This window comes from Saccostrea echinata, unplaced genomic scaffold (genome assembly GCF_033153115.1).
Source record: "Saccostrea echinata isolate AGI-Se365-2 ecotype Australia unplaced genomic scaffold, CSIRO_AGI_Sech_v1 ptg000054l, whole genome shotgun sequence".
Lineage (NCBI taxonomy): Eukaryota > Metazoa > Mollusca > Bivalvia > Ostreida > Ostreidae > Saccostrea > Saccostrea echinata.
In genome coordinates, this window is record NW_026889803.1 from 14,145,091 (window position 1) to 14,170,353 (window position 25,263).

The following is a 25,263-nucleotide window of genomic DNA, read 5'->3' on the forward strand; positions in this document are numbered from 1 at the left end:
TGTTACTGACTTCCAAAAATTTTGCGATTTTAAATTTTCTAAAGGTTCTTTGGAGTTCTTGTGCATTTACATTTGATTTACACCACTTATAGAATATGTTGCAACACAGTACGTCTGGAGTTTCTCCTTTACAGCAGTTAATATTTCTGTAAGGGGTAAAGATAGGGGCTTGGTAGAGCATACATTTGCTGGACCCGTCAGTCATGAATGTATCTCTGTTTGTAAGGATTTTTATGAAGTTTAGGAATCCAGTAAAGGTAGGTAGATCGAACTCACCTTGGTTGACTAGAATGTTAAAAGTATTAAACACATATAGAATTTCATCTTTAGAAAGTGAACTGTGAGTATAAGTTGGATTTTCAGAGGTAGAATTAAAACCAAGTTCTTCTAAAATACAGTTATAATATACAAACAAAGACGATATTGTTACAAGTCTTGTCTGCTGGAACCATAACATATTGTTCATGTAGTCTTTCTAATTTTCTTATCACCTCTAATTTAGTGAAAACAGAAGGAAAGATGTTTCGCATATTGCCTTTTTTTCTTATACGTTTCTTTAATATAATCTGATTTATTTTAGCTTCTCTGGAAAGTCTGATCCAATATCAGCCAATGTTGGTATATAGCATACATGTATGGGCAAGGAAAAACACCAATTGTGAATTTCATGGTGACTACCTCCCTAGGGAACATGAGGGGTGGGATCAAAATCATCAAAATCAATGCAACCTTTAAAAAAAACCTTCCTTATTCTTGAATACCAAGTAGTCAATTAAGCTGCTGGCATGATTATAGTAACATGTAAGCTTGAGAAAGTCGTAAAAGTGAAGTGATAACGAGATATAAAGTTGTAATTACGAGATTTAAAAAGTTTTTTTTATACTACTTGAGAAATTCGAAATAACAAAAAGAAAAGGTCGTTATTACTTTGTAGAGAGCTTTCATGTAAATCTATAACTAATTTATAGATCTATAACAATTTTCGTCTGTGGAAATATTTCATCCCTTTTAATTAAGCCGACTTTCGAAATTTTCTGCTTAATTTAACCCCCCCCCCCCCCCCCCCGAGAATCATCAATGGCGGGGGGGGGGGATCAGGTATCAGTAAGGAAGTAATTTGCGAATTAATAATTCCTCTCAAAAAAGCCTGCAACCAAGATTGTTCGAATCACAGGGTGTTAAGGAGACAGTCGTTCAGATTGTCAAAGATCCTGTGGTTTGAGTTTTTTTTTAACTTAAAGTCGGGATCGACCTTCGTTTATTTTTTTATAATCGACCTTGAAACATGGCTGTTAGAAGTCTGTGCACCGGGAATTTGCTCAACCAATTTTTGTCAAAGAAGGTATCGCCTGCAACATGTATAAAATTTGGGTAAGTTTTGCATTTTGATGATTACAGGCTTTGCATTCTTACTGTCTGCATCATGCAGTCATAGGAATGTCACAGTGTCAACAGCCCGAGTGCAAATTTGCACGTGTGTAGAACATGATTTTCATGTTTTTGTAATTAATGATCATCCTCGATTTTACAATCATTAGTTTTATGTTGTATATTTTTGCTTTCACTAAAACCACATAAGTGCAAATGTACAAAGAAAATATCAAATTTTGTGCCAAGATGCGAATTAGAATTTTTTTCACTTGTAGGTTATGTCAGATAACTGAATTCTACAAAAGAGTTGATTTATTATTTTTTTTTAAAAATATTTTTTTATATTTATCCCCATTTCTTGATAAGTAACATGTTTGTAGTACCTTAATAGATCATTATACAAAAATGTGTGTCAATATATTACACAATTCAATTCATGTGCAAGGAAGCAATAAAAATCCTATTGATGGTCCAATGTCAAGGAAATTAATTCATGAGTCAATAGGAAATTTTCAAGCAGATTGTATTTCTACACAGTGTCGAAATTGACAGGGTGTGAGAAACAGAACAATTGATCTACATTTCTATATAGTATGGGTAGCCAGGAATTGGATATACTTAACTAGAGTTGGGTATTGCGAGTGAAAACCATATTGCGATATATTGCAATATTTTACTTTGAATATTGCAAATTAATTTATTTAATTATCATTAATAAATTTGAGCAGAAACTTTAAAATGCTATCAAGTTCAAAGACTATTTGAGTTTATTATTAAGACTTAACATGCTTAATTAAGGGGGAAAATAAAACATTGCAAGTAATTACACTTTACTTTTAATAATCAAATAACAGGTACAATAATGAAACAAAATGAACTCTCATGGAATATCTTCACATTGAAAAAAGTTAAAGCTGAAATACATAATTGTATATATAGTCTTTTAGCATTTTATCTCAGTCTTTATTTTGAGGAGGGGGTGGGGGGGGGGGGGTGAAGAAGCATAAAATGTCAGTTAAAAATTAAAATAATACATATTATATGAAAATTTTATTGTGATTACAGAATAAATAAAAGAAAAAAAAGTTGTGACATATTTTCGTGTGTTTTCTTGTATTAGTCTAGCCTGACCTTATTTCACATTATGACATATGATCAGGAACTGGCCTATATCTACTGTTTTAATGTACATGTTCCTGGTATAGCATGAAGGTGTTAAAAATAGCATCAGAGTTATGAAAAAAAATAATTAATGCAATACTGCATTCAAGTGAAAACATCGGTGGCCATTTACTTGAAATATGTAGGCCTACATGTATACTGAACTTAACACTGCATCGCGATGATGATCGTGTCGATTCCACATGAGATTTTGAGAACCACAGTATACAGTATACATCGTATATACCCTGTAAAAATGGGTTTTTATATATTTTCCTTTTATTGATTTTATTTTGAAGTCTAATTAATTTTATTTTAAAGTAAGATGATTAAAATTACAACAGTGAATGAAAATCACTTTTTCACTCTCCTCTCTCTCTGAAAGCTGACTAAGTATTAAGCCCAGTCACCATGCATTTTTTTTTAAAAATTGGTTCTTTAACAAGATTAAAATCGCCTGAAGAAGTTACAAGTATTATTTCAGCAGTTTCTACAATGAAGGAGGTTTTATATTGGGTACTTTTATAAATATCGTGAAATACCGGTATCCGATTTTCATATCGCAATATATTATCGCGGTGGGTCATACCGCAATATACCGGTAATATTGCACACCCCTATATACTTAACCTCTGCCCTTCAAACTTGGTAAAACTTTGTGTATAGTAATTGTCTGCATGAATAAGCAATATTCTTGTTAGCTCTTCTGAGCCAAAGGCTCAAAGAGCTAATGTTATGGCCATTTGTGAGGTGTGTGTAAACTTTTTAGAATATGGGCCATAACTCAAGAACCCCTTGGTCAATTATTGTCAAATTTGTCACAGGGTATCTTTGGCCCAAGAGCTCCCATTTATACTAAAACTAGGGTTGTGACCCTTAAACAAGGGGAGATAATTAGGAAAATAGAAACAAAAGTACTGGTTGCTAAAAAATCTTCTTCTCAAGAACCACTGGGCAGATTATCACCAAACTTATACAAAAGGATGAGTATATATTGTAGATTAAAATTTGCAGGGGGATTTACCCTGGGGCAAAGGGTGTGGTATCAAGGTCACTTCAAAGTTGACAAAAAATTACATTTTATTAAAATGTTGATATTTTGTTTACTACAAGGACTAGGATCATCAAATTTTGTCAGTTGATGCATCTAAGGACCTCATATAATGTTGACTCAAAAGTAGGTCAAGGTGACCTACATTTTAAATTTTGCTGCCATTCTTTTTCAAAATGATTTAGAGGTATATTTTGAACAATTTAAGGTCTATGATCATCAAACTTTGTTAGTTGATGTATCTTGGGTCCTCGGAGTACGTCGACTAAAAAGTAGGTCACCTTGACCTACTTTTTGAATTTTATGGCTAATCTTTTTCAAAACAATTAAGGTCATTAATTCGAATACTGAAAGGTTTAGAATCATTGAATCTTGTAAGATGATGCATCTTGGGGCCATAAAACATATTTATGAAAAAGTAGGTCACAGTGACCTACTTTTTGAACTTTGCAGGCATTCGATATCAAAGCATTTTAGAGGCATAATTTGTACATTTTAAGGCCTTTGATCATAAAACTTTGTAAGTTGATGCATCTTGGGTCCTCAAAAAACATCAACTGAAAAGTAGGTCACCATGACCTACTTTTCAATTTTTATGACTGTAATTATATATTTCAGGTACTAATTGGCTTAGAATCATCAAACTTTGTCAGTTGATGCAATCTTGGGTCCTTGGAGTCCGACTGAAAAGTAGGTTACTGTGACCTACTTCTGAAAATTTATGGCTTTAATTAAATATTTCGGGTACTAATTGGCCTAGAATCATCAAACTTTGTCAGTTGATGCATCTTCGGTCGTCAGAGTACAACAACTGAAAAGTAGATCACAGTGACCTACTTTTAAAAATTTATGGCTTTAATTTAATATTTCAGGCACTAATTGGCTTAGAATCATCAAACTTTGTCAGTTGATGCATGTTGGGTCCTTGGAGTACGATAGCTGCAGATCTGTAGCTCGCTGGTCTGAAAAAATTGGGATGGACAACCACAGAGCTACAGTGCCACCCATTGAAAAAAGTGTGTATTTTTTGTGCACAAAAAAGAGCGCTTTTTCTTGATTTATTTCTCAGTATATTTAAAAATATTACTGACCGTGTGTTCCTAACATATCCTTTTACTACTTTCACAACAAACTGTTTGTGCAAGTTATGTACCATATGCCCCAATAAAGGAAAAAACGCAGATTGTACGAGCACCAAAACCATGGTTTACTGAAAATATTCATCATCTTAAATGTGTTTCACGCAAGGCAGAGAGAACATGGAAAACTTATAAACAACCGCATCAGTACATGGCCATGAAAACAGCGCGCAACAAGTATAATTATGAGTTAAATCGGGAGAAAAAACAAGTTTTGAGTGAAAAAGTACTCAACTTTAAAGGAGATTCCAAAAAGCTATACATGTATAGGTTCGTTTCGGAACTTTCCGGTTCTAAGATAGAAATTCCGATGCCGAATGCTAAAAGCGACGCAGCACTTGCGGAAAATTTTGCCGACTATTTCATGGATAAAATAGACAAGATTAGACAATCATTAAAACATTTTGATAATTTTGAACCAAGGCATAAAGATGTTCCTTCATTTAGTGAATTTCAAGAACTCTCGCAAGATGAAATAAAAAATCTTATTATGGAACTCCAAACTAAATCTTGCGAATTAGACATCTTAGCAACCAATATTTTGAAATCTTTTTTAAATGACCTTTTACCAAACATTACGAAAATTGTTAACCTTTCATTGAAACATGGTATCTTTCCAGCAAAATGGAAGCAGGCGATCGTTAGACCTCTTTTAAAGAAAATAGGTTTGGAATTGGAGTTAGCGAACTACCGACCAGTGAGTAATCTGTCATTTCTTTCAAAACTTACCAAAAAATCCGCTCTCTGTAGACTCAATTCGCATGTTAATGAAAACAATCTACTTCCCAAAAATCAGTCGGCATACAGACGTTTCCATTCTTGTGAATCTGCGCTTTTAAGACTCGTAAATGACCTGCTTGACTCTATGGAGAAACAAGATGTAACGGCTCTTATAGCAATCGATCTCAGCGCCGCATTCGATACTGTAGACCACGATATATTAATAAAAGTACTTCAAAAACAATATGGAATCTGTGGCTTGGCATTAAAATGGGTAGATTCATACTTGCGACCTCGTGGCTGCCAAGTATGTGTAAATTCCATTTCATCGTCTGTGCGTCAGCTGCAATGCAGCGTTCCACAAGGTAGCTGCTTAGGACCCTGGTTGTATCTGGCGTACGCAGGAACTATATTTGATGTCATTCCTCCTTCCATATCAGTTTTCGGCTTTGCAGATGACCATACCGCAATTACACGCTTTAATCCAACGTCGAAACACAGCGAAATTGAGGCTATTCGCGCGCTTGAGGATTGTGCAAAGATTATTAACAACTGGATGAACGCTAATAAACTTAAAATGAATGCATCAAAAACAGAATTTATTCTATTTGGCAGTAAAAAACAACTAGAAAAATGTGCTACAAAAGTGATTAACATTAATGAAAATGAAATAAAGTCCGTAGAATGTATACGATATTTGGGTGCATTTTTAGATGAAAATCTTAATTTCAAAGAACATGTAAATAGGAAATGTCGAACAGCAATGTTAAATTATTTAAGAATCAAAAGCATCCGCAAATATTTAACGAAAGCTACGGAAATTTTAGTTCTATCATTAGTTATTTCACATTTAGACTATTGCAATGTTATTTTATTCAGAATAGCACAATACGAAATTAATAAAATGCAACGAATTCAAAACGTGTGCCAAATTGGTTTTAAATCGGAGGAAATTTGACAGTTCAAAAGAATCTCTATTTGATCTCCACTGGCTACTGATCAAAACTAGAATATCATTCAAGATTCTGACATTCATGTATAACTGTTCAGTGGGCCAAGCACCAGAATATTTAATTGAACTTCTGTCAAAACAAACTTCAAATCAAAAATTGCGCTCTTCCCGAAATTCCGAAAGCTGTTACACAGTCCCATTTAATAAAAGAAAAACTTTCAGCGACAGGAGTTTTAGTACCATCGGACCAAAATTGTGGAATGAACTGCCTTTGAATATTAAACAATCAAAATCTATTGATGATTTCAAAAACAACTTTAAAAATTACTTCTTTAGGGACTTTGGTGCTTTATTTTAATGATTACTCTCCATGTATATTTGTATATAATATGTAAATATATTTTACAGCTTTACTGTACAACGCCATTGAATACGTTTGTGTAAAAATAGGCGTTTAATCAAATAAATCAGTTTCAGTTTCAGTACCAAGCGCGTTGGATCGAATTGTCTTGCCACCCAAGATGGCAGTTTATATAGGCGAAATTTTCGATGGACTCAATTTCAAGCCCAGGAGGGCTTTTTACAATGGATTTGGGAAATGTTTTATTGTGGAAGTAGCAAAAAAATATGTTAGGAACACACAGTTTGTAATATTTTGAGATAGCAGCTTAAAACTACGGAGAAATAAATCAAGAAACAGCGCACTTTTTTGTGTGCAATAAATATACACTGCAGCTAGGAGTACGACAACTGAAAAGTAGGTCACTGTGACCTACTTTTGAAATTTTATGGCTTTATTTAAATATATCAGGTACTTATTGGCTTAGAATCATCAAACTTAGTTGGTGCATCGTGGGTCTTCAGAGAATGACAAGTGATAAGTTGGTCACCATGACCGACTCTCAGGTACTAATTGGCTTAAAATCATCTTGGGTTCTCAGAGTGTTTCATCTAAAATGTAGGTCATGATGACCTACCTTTGGAATTTCAGGGGTTTATGTAAATATACAGGATACTTATAGGCTTCAAATAGAAGTGATAGGTTGTACAGTTTATCAGAAGAGTGATTCAGGGCCTTGGGCCTCTTGTTTTTAAAGTTCAACATGGTCCAATGTGGAGATGGGTCCCCCAGATGCTATTCTAGGAATAACAGAGGCTTTTAAAAAAGATTCCAGCCCACAGAAGATCAACTTGGGTGTCGGTGCATACAGAGATGACAATGGGAAACCTTTTGTGTTGGAATGTGTGAAAAAAGTTTGTATAAATTCTTTTTATGGATTATGCGAATAATGAATCAGTCATTCTGAATATCAAAGGTCTTAAAAAGTTTATTTTATATATGTATTTTTTTTTGTTTTTGGAAAAATATATCCCTTTTACCAGTGAATAGAAATCGGACATTTTGAACATCAGAATACGGAATTTTAAAGTTTAAGCAATATTCTAAGGCTACATAAAATTGAATCACATCTGTTTTGAGGTAGTTGCATTGCAATTTTTACATGTATTGCATTTTCAATAAAATTTAAGAAATGGTAGTGCAGAGGCCAATCTGGGGGAAAAAATTCTCCCTCATTTTCTCTGAGTTTTGCACTCGATCTTCATTTCTAGTATCCATTTCATATAAGTGTGGACATTGACAGCCATTCAACAAGGACATCTTGTTTGCAAAACATGAAAAATTGCATATATTTGGTAACACTGTGAGATGTTAAATGCATCTATAGAATGTCTCTAGTATAACTATGAAGAAAGAAATCCATTGTTATTTTTATAGAAAATTCTGGATTTAAAAAAAAAAAGCCTCCTGCATCTAATTTATCATCGATAAAAAGGTTTTAAAAAAAAAGAAGTAGAAGAAGCCTCCCGCCCAAATCTGTTTTTAAAAAAATTGGCCTGAGAACTGTAATGTCAATATTTTTTTCAGCCTAAACTTAAATTATTACAAATTCTCTGACAGGCAGAACAGATAATGCTCCAGGAAAATTTGGACAAGGAATACGCACCCATCAACGGCACAGCAGAGTTCTGTCTAGAAACAGCTAAACTGGCATTTGGTGATAACAACCCGGTGGTTAAAGAAGGCAGAGTAAGTGCTGAATTGTTCAAATTCTGAAAAATATTGCATAGAAAATTCTCATTCCTTGTTTGAACTTATTTTAAATGATTCATGAACATCAGGATTTGGAACCTGACTTTATTTTAAATTAAATTCTACAAAACGGGGGAAAAAAGCAATTGAATATGTATTCTGTTAGTGTAAAATGGAAGCCTATTTCATGAAATTATTTTTCCTGCTTGTATTTGTATGTAACATGTACATACACTGTCAATCATAATGATTGTACTTGTTAATAGAATACAATGTTAAAGTTTATCATAGCAAGACTTTCTTCATGACAAAAAAATGCTCTTTATAAAGGTTTCAAGAAAGGTTATAGAACCCATTTTGATTTTTTACATTTTTGTTGCAGAATATGACAGTGCAGGGTATTTCAGGTACTGGTGCACTAAGACTTGGGGCAGCATTCTTTGTAAGTATTACACCATGAAAAAAATCTTAACATATTCACTATGATCACTACATTAAAGTTTGAATATTGTTGTCTGCAAAAGGAAAAATAAGATTCATTGCTTAGATTTCTGACATTACATTGTCTATAGTAATTTTATTTAATTATTCATCAGCATAAACACTGGTCATTTGTCATTATTGTAGTCTAAGTTTTACTCTAAAAGCAAAGATTTTTGGATTCCAACTCCTTCATGGGGAAACCATACTCCTATATTTAAGTAAGTCTACCTTCTTCAATTTATAATGTAAAGTAAAAAAAATTCAATTATGTATAAATTGATAAGGATAGCCTGAAAATGAACGAGATTACTTATCATTTTAGAAAAAAATCGATGTGTAAACAATTTTGTAACCATTTCAGACACTCTGGTTTGGATGTGAAATCATACAGATATTACGACCCCAGTACATGTGGATTCGATTTTGCAGGTGCTATGGAGGACATTTCGGTAAGTTGAAAAATTCGGAGCATAGAGTATTATAAACAGACTGGTTGTTTAGGGACATCCATCTAAATCTAACAGAGGATTATTACTGAAATTTCAAATGAAACTTTGATACAGATTAAATGGGTATTTTTTATTTCGGTACACAATTATATAAGCAAAGTGTAAGGTTTTCAAAGGAACTACCATATGATATGTTTTTGATCTAATAAAGAAAAGTAATTAAAATAAGATCTTAATTGCCTCATGAACTGAAATGTCATGGGGAGCAATCAAGACCTAATTTTTATTAGATTGATGTATTTGATTTTAATATAATCATTTTAAGAATTCATTCAAAATTTTATGTTAAGTACATCAAAATAATCATTAGTCATATGGTATTGACTTTATATGTCAATTATACAATGATGTAAGAATTATGGAAGTGCACGTTTTTTGTGTTTAGTAAATAATAAATGATGTGTACATTTCTTTGAATGTCTTGAACTGTGTTTCGCTGGTTGTCCATCTAATTTTTTCAGACCAGTAAGCTTCAGATCTGCAGCCGACATTGATATTTAATGATAGACCTGTAAATCAAAAAGGAATTTTTATAATCTTTTTTTTTAAATACTTATTTGTTTGTCCAACCATGAGCATTTTTCTTGGCTTTTTTTCCCATGTTTATTTTGTGTACAGTATCTGTTTAGAGAAACGTAATCGGAGAAGAAAATGCAGTTTAAATATTTATTTGCTTAAAATATGTGAAGGACACTGTGTTGTATTTTAAATGCTATTTAATGGACTGACTACCGGTAGTTTTACAGATTGTATTGTTGACAAATATTTCTTTTCAGGATTTAGCAAAGACAGGAAGAATTTTTTTCCAAAGCTGTTTATCATTTCTCATTGTTATTTTTTCTTTTATTTGAAAGAAAATCCCAGAGGGTAGTGTGATAGTGTTACATGCCTGTGCTCACAATCCAACAGGGGTGGATCCAAGGGTTTGTAATGTTTATTCAGTAAATCTGTAAAAAATTATTTCCATTATTGATTACATTTCTACATTTTGAACCTTTATCAAAATTACATGAATTAAACAAATAAATGGAATTAAACAGATCTGTCTCAGACAATTAATTCTAACTATTATTTTATAAAACTTACAATAAATATAAAATAAAAATGATATAAAAATATTTTAATAAATAAATATAAAATTTTATTCTTCCACATTTAGAAGGTGCTAGTATAGCTGTGGAATCAAATTTCCTAAGTCATTTTTTTCCACTTCTCTGTCATACATGTTTGTAAGAGAGTATGGTTAAAATACCTCATAATTCAAATTTTGTTGCATTTCATAGCCTGAGCAATGGAAAGAAATGAGTTCCCTGATAAAAAAGAAAAATTTGTTCCCATTCTTTGACATGGCATACCAAGGCTTTGCCAGTGGAGACACAACCAAAGATGCCTTTGCTCTGAGGCAGTTTGTAGAGGATGGACATGAGGTTGCCCTTGCTCAGTCCTATGCAAAGAACATGGGGTTGTATGGTAAATTTTTTTTTCTTTCAAAAGAACACATCTTTCACTAGTTTTATAATTTTTAGTGATTTGGAAAGGAGCATCTATAAAAGAGTATTTAAATCATTCCAGAGCAGGCAAACTCTTTAAAGGTAAACAACTAGCGTAATTAATATTTTTTTATTTCATTGCCAGGAGAGAGAGCTGGAGCATTCACAATTGTTTGTGGATCAAAAGAGGAGGCTGATAGAAATATGTCCCAGATGAAGATTATCATCAGGGGCATGTACTCCAGCCCCCCGATCCATGGAGCCAAAATCGTCACCAGAGTCCTCACCAACCCAGACCTTAAAAATTTATGGTAAGATTGTCGTAATCACATTGAACAATCTTAAGCACTTATTTTAAAACTTTTATAGATGTTTTCGGACATTACTGTAACATAATAATTGATCGGGATATGAGAGGTACATGTATTACATTTGTATAGTAAAACTTTTGTATTAGCTAGCTCTTTGACAGTTGACTCAAATGTAGGTTATCTACCTTTGGTCATAAGTTAGCAGGGGTGAAAAACCATGAATCTTTTTTTTATATTCTCTATAAAACCATCTAGTTTAGTAAACTAGTTTTAGTTTGTTAAAATTTATTTAAAATTTGTTTAATTTGTTAAAACCAGGTTTTTTGGATAACTCTTATTAGACAATCTATAAATATGGGGGAAATGACTATATTATGCAATGTTTACTGCTTTGACAGCTGGAAATCTAAAATTATATAAAATCTATCTAGTTTATGAGCTTTGTTATCAATAGTACTATTTTAAAAGAAGGATATAAATTTTCTACAGACAAACTACATGTAAAAGATATTCAAAATTTAGAAATATGAACAACTCCAATATTAAATAGTGCAGATATTTATACCCCCCCACAAACGAAGTTTAGGGGGGTATATTGGAATCAGCATGTCCGTCTGTCTGTCCGTCTGTCTGTAGACGAGATTTTGTCCAGACCATTTCTTGGAAACTTGCAAGGATTTATCTGAAAATTTGTACACTTATTATTCGTCATATGAAGGTGTGCACCTGGTATTTTCACCATGATTGGATAATTTTTTTTCATTTTACAGGTGTTTTTTTTTTCATTTTTATTATGTGGTTTTGTCCGGATCTGTTCCCAGAGATTATTGCATAGATTTGTATGAAAATTTGTACACTTATTATTTACCATATGAAGGTGTGCAACAACATTATTTGATAATTTTTCTGCATTTTACAGGTGTTTTTTTTTCATTTTTATTGACTTAGTCATTTCGGGTTCATGTCTAAGGTTTGAGACATAGAATCTAGAACATCTGTACAAAAATGTGAACTACAGCGTAAAACTACTCATTAGAACTAAAATAAAAATCACAAAATATTAAAAACAGTTTTTACATTACACAGCAGATAGTGTAAATCTATTTGTCCCTTTGGAGTAATGAGTGGACATGCATCCAGTTAAAGATTAATTAATGAGTTCAGTGTGGGAAGCTGTTAGGGCATCTCTGATCAAGCAGGTCTTATCTGTATCTCCTGGGAATTGAGCAGAAAGAAATAAAGATCTCTGTTGTCTAAGCCTCTTAATTTGTAATTTATGTCTGTCAAAATACATAGTTACTGAAACCAGCCTTTTATTTTTAAAATGAGTTTGATATAAAGGTATTAAGATCAATTTGACTTTGTGTAATTAATTATGATATTTTTTTTCAACAATCAATTTACAGAGTGTCATGTCTCACAAAGATGACAGATAGCTGCAAACTATTTTTTCAATGTAATAAAAAACACTGTAATTATTAGTATTGATGTTTTATTAGGCTGCACATTAGTTTCATTCATTAAAAAAAAATATAATGAGTAATTAAATTTTCACTCTAAATGTTTAAGCAAATTGTGAACACCTCTCACATCTAGAAAATATTAATGATTTGGTACCTTCTCTGAAAAACCCAGCGGGGGGTATTTGTCCCTTTTGGACAGTTCTAGTTGCAATTGTATGCAATTATTTGAAATATTGGTGAGATACATAATGGAGCAATTTTACAGACCCCAGATTTGACACTGCTTAATTTAACAGTGTTTCAAAATTTATACTTATGTCCAAGCTGACATTGACTGATGGTTGTTTTCAGGCTAAAAGAAGTGAAGGGAATGGCTGACAGAATCATCACAATGAGGGAGGCACTGGTGGCTGCTTTAGCCAAAGAGGGATCCAGCAAGAATTGGCAGCACATCACGGACCAAATCGGCATGTTCTGCTTCACTGGACTCAAGCCTGACCAGGTGGGTACAGTTATTTGTCAAAAACTGGGAAGTATGTGTTGTAAGGGAATATAAAGTTCTATGTGGCCTGTGAAGTTTTAATGGGAAAGTTTATGTATGGTAATATTTGATCAATTCAAAATTCTCTCCATTAAAACTTTCCAGAAGGATTGGGGTCGCAATATCATAAATTTAAAGTCCAGTTTTCCTGCAAACATGCTTAAAGTTTCATGGCATTTTGTTTGTGCAACAATTACTACTGTCAAACATTTTTTCGTGTCTGTTTCTCATTAGATGTCTTGTACATGATGTTTAGAATGTTCAAAAATAAAATGCTTAACTTTTGTGTTTCATTTGATGGATGCCAATATACATGACCAGTTGAAATGCTGAAATCTTTCAGGCAATACTGTATATGGGTGAATTAAAAAAAAAATGACCACCAAACTGAATTTTTTTGGCAAAATTCAACTACTTGTAACATATTTTTCACTTATATCATCATATTGCAAATGCATTCTAGTTTAAAATCCTGAAGTGGCAATAGAATAGACAATTGGATTAAAAAGTTTCAGAATTTTTATTAGAAAAATTTCTTTTGAAAAAAGAAAATATCATTACACCTTAAAAGACTTTCTAAAATACATAATCACAAGAAATTATAGTTTTTTATGCTTCAAAATGGTAAAAGGGGTATAAATGATTAAATCTAGAACTTGTATGTATATCTTCTCTTGTACATGTGACAAAAAATTGGCTTTTTGATTGTTATTTTACATTATTTTTTTAATTCTGGTTTGAAAAGTTTTAATATGAAAAAAATATGAAGAAATAAAATTCCCCAAAATTCACTTTTTTGTCCGTTCAAGTCAATTCTTTAAATCAAAGCCAAAAAAGAATTGTTTTATACGAGTTCTCTTACAAAAAATACTAGATTTTGAAGTGACCCTATGTTACATTATTGTGTTGCACTCCTGACATCTGATATGTATTTTATTTAACACTGTTTTAAAAATTATAACACACAATAACCCATTCTTACTTTGTAAATCAATTTGCCGTGTCGATATTTTTCATCGTTTACAGCAGGTTTTTCATATGTTGAAGACCTTAAAACATAATTATTTGCAAAGTGTAATATATATAAAATGTATTTAAAATATATGTGAAATGATGAAAACTATTCCCTGAATTGACTGTAAAATTTCTGTAATTTGTTGATAGACATAGTGTTTTGAACATCAAATAGTATCAAGCATTTTTTTTCAACTTATTTTTAGGTCACCTGAGTCACTCAGGTGACCTATTGCTATCCGTTTTCGTCCGTCGTCGTGCGTTGTGCGTTAACATTTGAACATTTTCAGCTTCTTCTCTGAAACCGCTCAACCAATTTCAACCAAATTTGGCATATAACATCTATGGGTAAAGGGGGACAAAATTTGTGAATTTCATGGTCCCTGCCCCCCTGGGGCCTGAGGGGTGGGGCAAAAACCACTAAAATTAATGCAATCTTTAAAAATCTTCTTCTTTACTCCTGGACATCAAGCAGTCAAACTGTTAGCATGATTGTAATAAGCATTGAGCCCTCTACCAAAATTGTGAAATTCATGGCCCCAGGGTAAGGGGTTCTGGGGCTAGGGCGGGGCTATATAGATCATATAGTAAAAGTGCATTATTTCTTCAAAAATCTTCTTCTCTGCTCCTGGGTATAAAATAAACTAACTAAGTACACAGTTATGATAAGCAAGAATGCCCGTTCCAAAATTGTGAATTTCATGGCCCCTGGGTCAGGGGTTCTGGTGAAAGGGGGGGGGGGGCTCTATTGATTATATAGTGAAAATGCATTATTTCTTTGAAAATCTTCTTCTCTGCTTATGGGTATGAAATAAACTAACTAAGTACATAGTTATGATGAACAAAAGTGCCTCTTCCAAAATTGTGAATTTCATGGCCCCAGGGTCAGGGGTTCTGGTGTTAGGGTGGGGCTTTATTAATTATATAGTGAAAACACATTATTTCTTTGAAAATCTTCTTCGTTGCTCCTGGGTATTAAACAAACTAATTAAGTACATAGTTTTGATGAGCAAGAGTGCCTCTTCCAAAATTATGAATTTCATGGCCTTGGGTGAGGGGTTCTGGTGAAAGGGGGGGGGGCTCTATTGATTATGTAGTGAAAATGTATTATTTCTTTGAAAATCTTCTTCTCTGCTCATAAGTATCAAAGAAACTAACTAAGAACATAGTTATGATGAGCAAGAGTGCCTCTTCAGAAATTTTGAATTTCATTGCCCCTGGGTCAGGGGTTTTGGTGAAGGGGGGGGGGGGGGTTATTGATTATATAGTGAAAATGCATTATTTCTTTGAATATCTTCTTCTCTGCTTATGGGTATTAAAGAAATTAACTAAAAACATAGTTATGATGAGCAAGAGTGCCTCTTCAGAAATTGTGAATTTCATGGCCCCTGAATCAGGGGTTCTGCTGTTAGGGTGGGGCTCTATTGATTATATAGTGAAAATGCATCAATTCTTTGAAAATCTTCTCTGCTCCTGGGTATTATTTAAACAAAGGAATTGCATGGTTATGATAAGCAAAAATGCCTCTTCCAAAATTGTGAAATTCATGGCCCCAGGGTCAGGGGTTCTTGTGAAAGGGGGGGGGGTGGCTCTACTGATTATATAGTGAAAATTCATAATTTCTTTCAAAATATTTTTTCTACTCCTGGTTATAAAGCAAAGAAACAAGTGTATAGTTATGATGAACAAGGATGCTTTTACAAAATTTTTAAACTTGTGGTCCCAGGGGTTCTGCTGTTTTTCTGAGGGGGTGGGAGGGGGGGGGGCTCTATTGATAATATAGTGAAAATGTGTGAATTCTTTGAAAATCTTCAACTAATTGCATAGTTATGATGATGAGGGTACCTCTTCTAAATTTGTAAATTTCATGACCCTCGGTCATGGTTCTGGTGTTAGGGTAGGGCTGTGTTAAATAGTAAAAGTGCATTATTTCTTTGGAAATCTTCTCTGCTCCTGGGCATATTGGAGGCAAACAGAGTAAAAGTTTTAATAAGCAAGGGTATTTTTACCAGAATTTTAAACATCTGGACCATTTGGTCAAGTGTTCTGATCCTGGCCAGGGCTCTATTAATTTGTATTCTACTGAGTGAAGTTATTCCCGTTTGCCATTCACCTTTGATAATTAATCAGTGTAGATAATGTATTTGAAAGGTTAATAGAATAAGAGAATTATGCAAGAACATTGATTGTATAATACAAAAAGTACTTTCCTAGTTTTAATGATCAGGTAGACCTGGAAGTAATAGATGATTAAAAGTGAAACAAAAATAACTTATCTTTTTTAATGTTCTTCAAAGGCCAAGTGAGGCCAGTTTGAGATATTTTGTAAAAAGTCTGTATGGTAATAGCGATAAATGGGGGACAGATAGATAAATCTTACTATTTTCCTTGCTTTTGGAAAAAAAAAAAAGCTTTATTAGGTCACCTGAGTCACTCAGGTGACCTATTGCTATCCGTTCTCGTCCGTCGGTGTGCGTCGTGTGTTAACATTTGAACATTTTTAGCTTCTTCTCTGAAACCGCTTAACCAATTTCAACCAAATTTGGCATATAGCATCTATGGGTGAAGGGGAACAAAAATTGTGAATTTCATGGTCCCTGCCCCCCTGGGGCCTGAGGGGTGGGGCTAAAACCACCAAAAATAATGCAATCTTTAAAAATCTTCTTCTTTACTCCAGGACATCAAGCAGTCAAACTGTTGGCATCATTGTAATAAGCAGTGAGCCCTCTACCAAAATTGTGAAATTCATGGCCCCAAGGTCAGGGGTTCTGGCCCCAGGGTGGGGCTATATAGATCATATAGTGAAAGTGCATTATTTCTTTGAAAATCTTCTTCTCTGCTCCTGGGTATTAAATAAAGTAACTAAGTACATAGTTATGAATAGCAAGAGTGCCTCTTCCAAAATTGTGAAATTCATGGCCCCAGGGTCAGGGGTTCTGGTGTTAGGGTGGGGCTCTATTGATTATATAGTGAAAATGCATTAATTCTTTGAAAATCTTCTTCTCTGCTCCTGGGTATTAAATAAAGTAACTAAGTACATAGTTATGAATAGCAAGAGTGCCTCTTCCAAAATTGTGAAATTCATGGCCCCAGGGTCAGGGGTTCTGGTGTTAGGGTGGGGCTCTATTGATTATATAATGAAAATGCATTAATTCTTTGAAAATCTTCTTCTCTGCTCCTGGGTATTAAATAAAGTAACTAAGTACATAGTTATGATGAGCAAGAGTGCCTCTTCTGAAATTGTGAAATTCATGGCCCCAGGGTCAGGGGTTCTGGCCCCAGGGTGGGTCTATATAGATCATATAGTGAAAGTGCATTAATTCTTTGAAAATCTTCTTCTCTGCTCCTGGGTATTAAATAAAGTAACTAAGTACATAGTTATGATGAGCAAGAGTGCCTCTTCAAAAATTGTGAAATTCATGGCCCCAGGGTCAGGGGTTCTGGTGTAAGGGTGGGGCTCTGTTGATCATATAGTGAAATTGCATTAATTCTTTGAAAATCTTCTTCTCTGCTCCTGGGTATTAAATAAAGTAACTAAGTACATAGTTATGAATAGCAAGAGTGCCTCTTCCAAAAGTGTGAAATTCATGGCCCCAGGGTCAGGGGTTCTGGTGTAAGGGCAGGGCTCTATTGATTATCTAGTGAAAATGCATTAATTCTTTGAAAATCTTCTTCTCTGCTCCTGGGTATTAAATAAAGTAACTAAGTACATAGTTATGAAGAGCAAGAGTGCCTCTTCCAAAATTTGAAATTCATGGCCCCAGGGTCAGGGGTTCTGGTGTAAGGGTGGGGCTCTATTGATTATGTAGTGAAAATGCATTAATTCTTTGAAAATCTTCTTCTCTGCTCCTTGGTATTGAATAAAGTAACTAGGTACATAGTTATGAGGAGCAAGAGTGCTTCTTCAAAAATTGTGAAATTCATGGCCCCTGGGTCAGGGGTTCTAGTGTTAGGGTGGGGCTCTATTGATTATCTAGTGAAAATGCATTAATTCTTTGAAAATCTTCTTCTCTGCTCCTGGGTATTAAATAAAGTAACTAAGTACATAGTTATGAATAGCAAGAGTGCCTCTTCCAAAATTGTGAAATTCATGGCCCCAGGGTCAGGGGTTCTGGTGTTAGGGTGGGGCTCTATTGATTATATAGTGAAAATGCATTAATTCTTTGAAAGTCTTCTTCTCTGCTCCAGGGTATTATTTAAACAAACTAAGTACATGGTTATGATGCATAAGGATGCCTTTTCAAAAATTGTGAATTTCATGGCCCCAGGGTCAGCGGTTCTGGTGTTAGGGCGGGGCTCTATTGATTATATAGTGAAAATGCATTGATTCTTTGAAAAACGTCTTCTCTGCTACTGGAGATTATTTAAACAAACTAAGTGCATGATTATGATGGGCAAGGATGCCTCTTCCAAAATTTTTAAATATATGGCCTCAGTTTTTGGGGTTCTTGAGGAAGGGGGGGGGGGGGGGGCTCTATTGATTATATAGTGAAAAAGCATTAATTCTATTAATTAATCATTAATTAATCCTGTCTGCTCCTTAGTGTTGAGCTGATAAATAAATTGCTTAGCTATGATGAAAATGTGAGCTTCGAACAGAATTTTTAAATCTTGTGGTCCTAGGGTCAGGGGTTCTGGCATAACTGGGGGGGGGGGGGGGGCTTTTGATAATATAGTGCAAAAGTGTTAATTCTTTGAAGTCCATAGGTATGATGATGAGGGTAACTCTTCCAAATTTGTAAATTTCTTGACCCTTGGTCTTGGGTTCTGGTGTTAGGGTAAGGCTTTGTTGAAGCATTGTACCTGTGAAATTCTTCTCTGCTTCTGGGCATATCGGAAGAAAACTGAGTAAAAGTTTAAATGATATAAGTAAGCGTATTTCTACCAGATTTTTGAACATCTGGACCATTTGTCTAAGCATTCTAGTCCTGGGCAGGGCTCTATTAATTTGTATTCTACTGAGAGAAGTTATTCCCCTTTTCCATTCACCTTTAATCACTGTAAATAATGTATTTGAAAGGTTAATAGAATAAGATAATTATGCAAGAATGTTTATCATATAATTCAAAAAGTATTTTCTTAGTTTTAATAATCAGGTTGACCTGTAAGTAATAGATAAAAGGAGACAAAAATAACTTATCTTATTAAAAGTTCCTCAAAGACCATAAGAGAGGTCAATGCTAGAGCTCTTAATATGGGATTAAAAATAGTACTGAAGCACTAATAGTTTGTTAATAGTCTGCATGGTGATAGTGTTAAGTGGGGGACAGATTAGAACTTAATTTATGAGTTGATACTGAATACTAGACTAATTATTTTGTTGATCCTGATCTTCCTACTTCTCTTGCTTTAGGGCAACAAAGCTTCATCTATCAGTGTATTTAACTTCTAAATTGTTGTATTATACTCAGGTGACCGTTAAGGCCCTTGGGCCTCTTGTTTAGTAAAGATAGTTAAAAAGCATTGGTAATTATGAAGCAGTTTTGTTGCACTCCTGACTGCAGTAAAGTTTAAAATTAAAACCATAGAACACAAAAATTCATAAAGTGTTGGCAACATCAAGTGGTAATGAAATTGTGCAATACTTATAGTCCAATACTTCATAATTAAAACAGATGAAAGTATTTAAAATTCGCATTTTATCTGGAATTATACCCTATTTTATGCCCAAAAACTAGCTTAAATGTATATTTAGAAGATAAAATATATTTTAAAGCATATTTTCCTTTAGAAGACAAACACAGTAACCCACCAGAGAAATTCTACTCATCATTTTTTCTTTATTTTTATTCTTAGTGGATGATTTATAATTCTAACATATTTGTTGCACTCCTGACCAAAAGCATTGGGGCCTTTAAAGTAGAATTGTGAAGTGAAAATTACATAAGAACTTGTTCTGTTGTTTCAGTGAAGTTGAGGAGGAATTACTTGAATTTTATGACAATGTTTTAGTGTGTTTATTTTTAACGTTCATTAAAAAAATCACAAAAAGATAAAAACACATCTGAATTGATAAAATGGAAAAAGGAAGGATTTTAATAATAAAACTGTCAATAATTTAGCATTAAATTATACAAAAAGATCCTTATTAATTAATGAATACTTCTAAGCATGAATAGAAGTCTTTTCGTCACACAACTTGAATCTTTTAAAAAATGTGTTGCACTCCTGACCATAGAAATATGGATCTGAAGCACAGACAGATCCTGTAATTGATAAATCTATTTGGTAAAAATGTTCTTTGTGTCTTTATTTTCCAAAATAAAAATCAGAAAATCATATAATGATAATAGTTTTTTCATGCTTGGGAGCAAAACATCAAATGTTGCACTCCTGACATTTTGGGGTATGCACATATACTTGACTCTCATTAATGCTGCTTGTGATTTATATAACATTTTTAGCTCACCTGAGCTGAAAGCTCAAGTGAACTTTTCTGATCACATTTTGTCTGTAGTCCGTCTGTCCGTCTGTCCGTCTGTCTGTAAACTTTTCACATTTTCGACTTCTTCTCCAGAACCACTGGGCCAATTTCATCCAAACTTGCCACAAAGCATCCTTGGGTGAAGGGGATTCAAGTTTGTCAAAATGAAGGGCCACGCCCTCTTTCAAGGGGAGATAATTAAGAATTAGTGAAAAATGAATAGCATCTTTAAAAAATCTTCTTCTCAAGAACCACAGGGCCAGGAAAGATGAAACTCATATGGAAGCATACCCAGGTAGTGTAGATTCAAGTTTGTTCAAATCATGACCCCCAGGGGTAGGGCGGGGCCACAATGGAGGATCAAAGTTTTACATAGAAATATATAGGAAAAATCTTTAAAAATCTTCTTTTCAAGAACAGTAAAGCCATGAAGAGTCATATTTATAGGGAAGCATCCTCAGGAAGTGTAGATTCAATTTTGTTCAAATCATGACCCCCGGGGGTAGGGCGAGGCCACAATGGAGGATCCAAATTTTACATAGAAATATATAGGAAAAATCTTTAAAAATCTTCTTCTCAAGAATAGTAAAGCCATGAAGAGTCATATTTATATGGAAGCATCCCCAGGTAGTGTAGATTCAAGTTTGTTCAAATCATGACCCCCGGGGGTAGGGCGGGGCCACAATGGAGGATCAAAATTTTACATAGAAATATATAGGAAAAATCTTTAAAAATCTTCTTTTCAAGAATAGTAAAGCCATGAAGAGTCATATTTATATGGAAGCATCCCCAGGTAGTGTAGATTCAAGTTTGTTCAAATCATGACCCCCGGGGGTAGGGCGGGGCCACAATGGAGGATCCAAATTTTACTTAGAAATATATAGGAAAAATCTTTAAAAATCTTCTTTTCAAGAACAGTAAAGCCATGAAGAGTCATATTTATAGGGAAGCATCCTCAGGAAGTGTAGATTCAATTTTGTTCAAATCATGACCCCCGGGAGTAGGGCGGGGCCACAATGGAGGATCCAAATTTTACATAGAAATATATAGGAAAAATCTTTAAAAATCTTCTTTTCAAGAACAGTAAAGCCATGAAGAGTCATATTTATATGGAAGCATCCTCAGGAAGTGTAGATTTAATTTTGTTCAAATCATGACCCCCGGGGGTAGGGCGGGGCCACAATGGAGGATCCAAATTTTACATTGAAATATATAGGAAAAATCTTTAAAAATCTTCTTCTCAAGAACAGTAAAGCCATGAAGAGTCATATTTATATGGAAGCATCCTCAGGTAGTGTAGATTCAAGTTTGTTCAAATCATGACCCCCGGGGGTAGGGCGGGGCCACAATGGAGGATCAAAGTTTTACATAGAAATATATAGGAAAAATCTTTAAAAATCTTCTTTTCAAGAACAGTAAAGCCATGAAGAGTCATATTTATAGGGAAGCATCCTCAGGAAGTGTAGATTCAATTTTGTTCAAATCATGACCCCCGGGGGTAGGGCGGGGCCACAATGGAGGATCCAAATTTTACATAGAAATATATAGGAAAAATCTTTAAAAATCTTCTTTTCAAGAACAGCAAAGCCATGAAGAGTCATATTTATATGGAAGCATCCTCAGGAAGTGTAGATTCAAGTTTGTTCAAATCATGACCCCCGGGGGTAGGGCGGGGCCACAATGGAGGATCAAAGTTTTACATAGAAATATATAGGAAAAATCTTTAAAAATCTTCTTTTCAAGAACAGTAAAGCCATGAAGAGTCATATTTATATGGAAGCATCCTCAGGAAGTGTAGATTCAATTTTGTTCAAATCATGACCCCCGGGAGTAGGGCGGGGCCACAATGGAGGATCCAAATTTTACATAGAAATATATAGGAAAAATCTTTAAAAATCTTCTTCTCAAGAACAGTAAAGCCATGAAGAGTCATATTTATATGGAAGCATCCTCAGGAAGTGTAGATTTAATTTTGTTCAAATCATGACCCCCGGGGGTAGGGCGGGGCCACAATGGAGGATCCAAATTTTACATTGAAATATATAGGAAAAATCTTTAAAAATCTTCTTCTCAAGAACAGTAAAGCCATGAAGAGTCATATTTATATGGAAGCATCCTCAGGTAGTGTAGATTCAAGTTTGTTCAAATCATGACCCCCGGGGGTAGGGCGGGGCCACAATGGAGGATCAAAGTTTTACATAGAAATATATAGGAAAAATCTTTAAAAATCTTCTTTTCAAGAACAGTAAAGCCATGAAGAGTCATATTTATAGGGAAGCATCCTCAGGAAGTGTAGATTCAATTTTGTTCAAATCATGACCCCCGGGGGTAGGGCGGGGCCACAATGGAGGATCAAAATTTTACATAGAAATATATAGGAAAAATCTTTAAAAATCTTCTTTTCAAGAACAGCAAAGCCATGAAGAGTCATATTTATATGGAAGCATCCTCAGGAAGTGTAGATTCAAGTTTGTTCAAATCATGACCCCCGGGGGTAGGGCGGGGCCACAATGGAGGATCCAAATTTTACTTAGAAATATATAGGAAAAATCTTTAAAAATCTTCTTTTCAAGAACAGTAAAGCCATGAAGAGTCATATTTATATGGAAGCATCCTCAGGAAGTGTAGATTCAATTTTGTTCAATTCATGGCTCCCGGGGGTAGGGCGGGGCCACAATGGAGGATCAAAGTTTTACATAGAAATATATAGGAAAAATTTCTTCTCAAGAACAGCAAAGCCATGAGGAGTCAAATTTATATGGAAGCATCCTCAGGTAGTGTAGATTCAAGTTTGTTCAAATCATGATCCCCGGGCGTAGGGCAGGGCCACAATGGAGGATCAAAGTTTTACATAGAAATATATAGGAAAAATTTCTTCTCAAGAACAGCAAAGCCATGAGGAGTCAAATTTATATGGGAGCATCCTCAGGTAGTGTAGATTCAATTTTGTTCAAATGATGACCCCCGGGGGTAGGGCGGGGCCCAATGGGGGATCGAAAGTTTTACATAAGAACATATAGAAAAAAATTTCTTCTCAAGAACAGAAAAGCTATGTTAGTCTTATTGATATGGAAGCATCCTCGGGTAATGTAGATTCAAGTTTATTCAAATGATGACCCCTGAGATAGGGAGGAGCTACAATGGGGGATCAAATTTTTACAAATGAATAAATGGGAAAATTCTTTTAAAATCTTCTCAAGTACAACAAATTCATTTGTTATATTGACATGAAAGCATCATCAGGTAGTTTAAAATTCAAGCCCCCCCCCCCCTTTCATTACTGAATTGATTTGTGCCTTAGTCTAGCCAGTGTGCTCAGGTGAGCGATGTGGCCCATGGGCCTCTTGTTAAGTTTTAAAATGTATATCAGTTATTATTTTACACTTCCAAAATTCTTTTTTGTCTTAATTTTCTATCAGAATTTTACAACTGATGTTTTTTTGGCAACACTACATTTTTTCTGTTGCACTCCTGACATGGTACATAACATTTTTTTAAACATCAGCCATGACCACAACTTGATTAAACAAAAGTTATGACAGTCCACATTTAAAGCTCAATACTTTGAATATTATCAGGAAAGTCTTTATTTTCAACATGAAGCATTATTTTTTATTTCACAGATCTCCAAAAAATATTGAAATTTTCAAAATGTCACAAAAAGGTGTTGCACTCCTGACAATTTTAGCATCATTTTTGGGCATAACTTTTTTGTTAATTGAGATATCAACGAGATATTTGGCAGGTATTTAGACACTATCTAAAGACATATGCTGAGACATAGAAATCTATTTTCATTGCCTGTATTTTTAGTGTGGGTTGATAAATATGCATTTGGTCATTTTTTTTTTAATTCACCCATATGAAAATTAACATGAAAAAAAACAACAAATGACTGTTAATTTCCTATGTTTTCTATCTTATAGGTTGAGAGACTTACAAAAGAATTCTCAATTTACCTGACAAAGGATGGAAGGATTTCAGTGGCCGGTGTGTCATCTCATAATGTTGATTATCTGGCCAAAGCTATGCATGCGGTGACCAAATAATTGAAGATTTGTGAGGACTAAAATAGATTAACAAACATTTATAAGTGAAAGACCAGATAATAAGTTTGTTGTACACAGTTTATGAACATAAACAGACAAAAAACATTTAATGGAGAGTCATGTTGAAAGTGTGTTATATACTATGTGTGCTTGTCATCCCTTGAAAGATCTGACAGAATAGTGCTCTAACAACAATTACTGGAATGTGATGCTTATCCAGATTTTAGTTAAATTATAGTGTACTGGTACACAGTTTTTATGTTTTAATAAAATGTTTCTGTTTGTCTTATTGTTTTATTTTGCATATCTATACCTGTGCAAATGAATTCTTGTGGTAAAGTATACTGTAATCCCCATGTTTTTCAGCAGATGGCTTGATAAAGGTTTAATTGTACATTACTTTTGTGACAGGAATAAATATAGAAACATTGGACACTTGATACAAAAGGTAGCTTGTGACAAGAAATGTTTCTTGACCTTGTATAAGGGTCAT

The 25,263-nt window shown here is 34.0% G+C and overlaps 1 protein-coding gene across 1 annotated transcript; it reads left to right on the forward strand.

The window, feature by feature from the left end:
• The first annotated feature begins 1,261 nt into the window (after window positions 1–1,261).
• Window positions 1,262–25,054, forward strand: LOC133172640 (aspartate aminotransferase, mitochondrial-like). Its single transcript, XM_061307579.1, has 11 exons — window positions 1,262–1,371; window positions 7,492–7,648; window positions 8,355–8,483; window positions 8,869–8,928; window positions 9,114–9,187; window positions 9,331–9,418; window positions 10,333–10,401; window positions 10,762–10,948; window positions 11,114–11,279; window positions 13,094–13,244; window positions 24,648–25,054. The coding sequence occupies exons 1-11, from the start codon at window positions 1,286–1,288 to the stop codon at window positions 24,768–24,770; spliced, it is 1,290 nt and encodes a 429-aa protein (XP_061163563.1). The 5' UTR covers window positions 1,262–1,285; the 3' UTR covers window positions 24,771–25,054.
• Window positions 25,055–25,263: the final 209 nt, after the last annotated feature.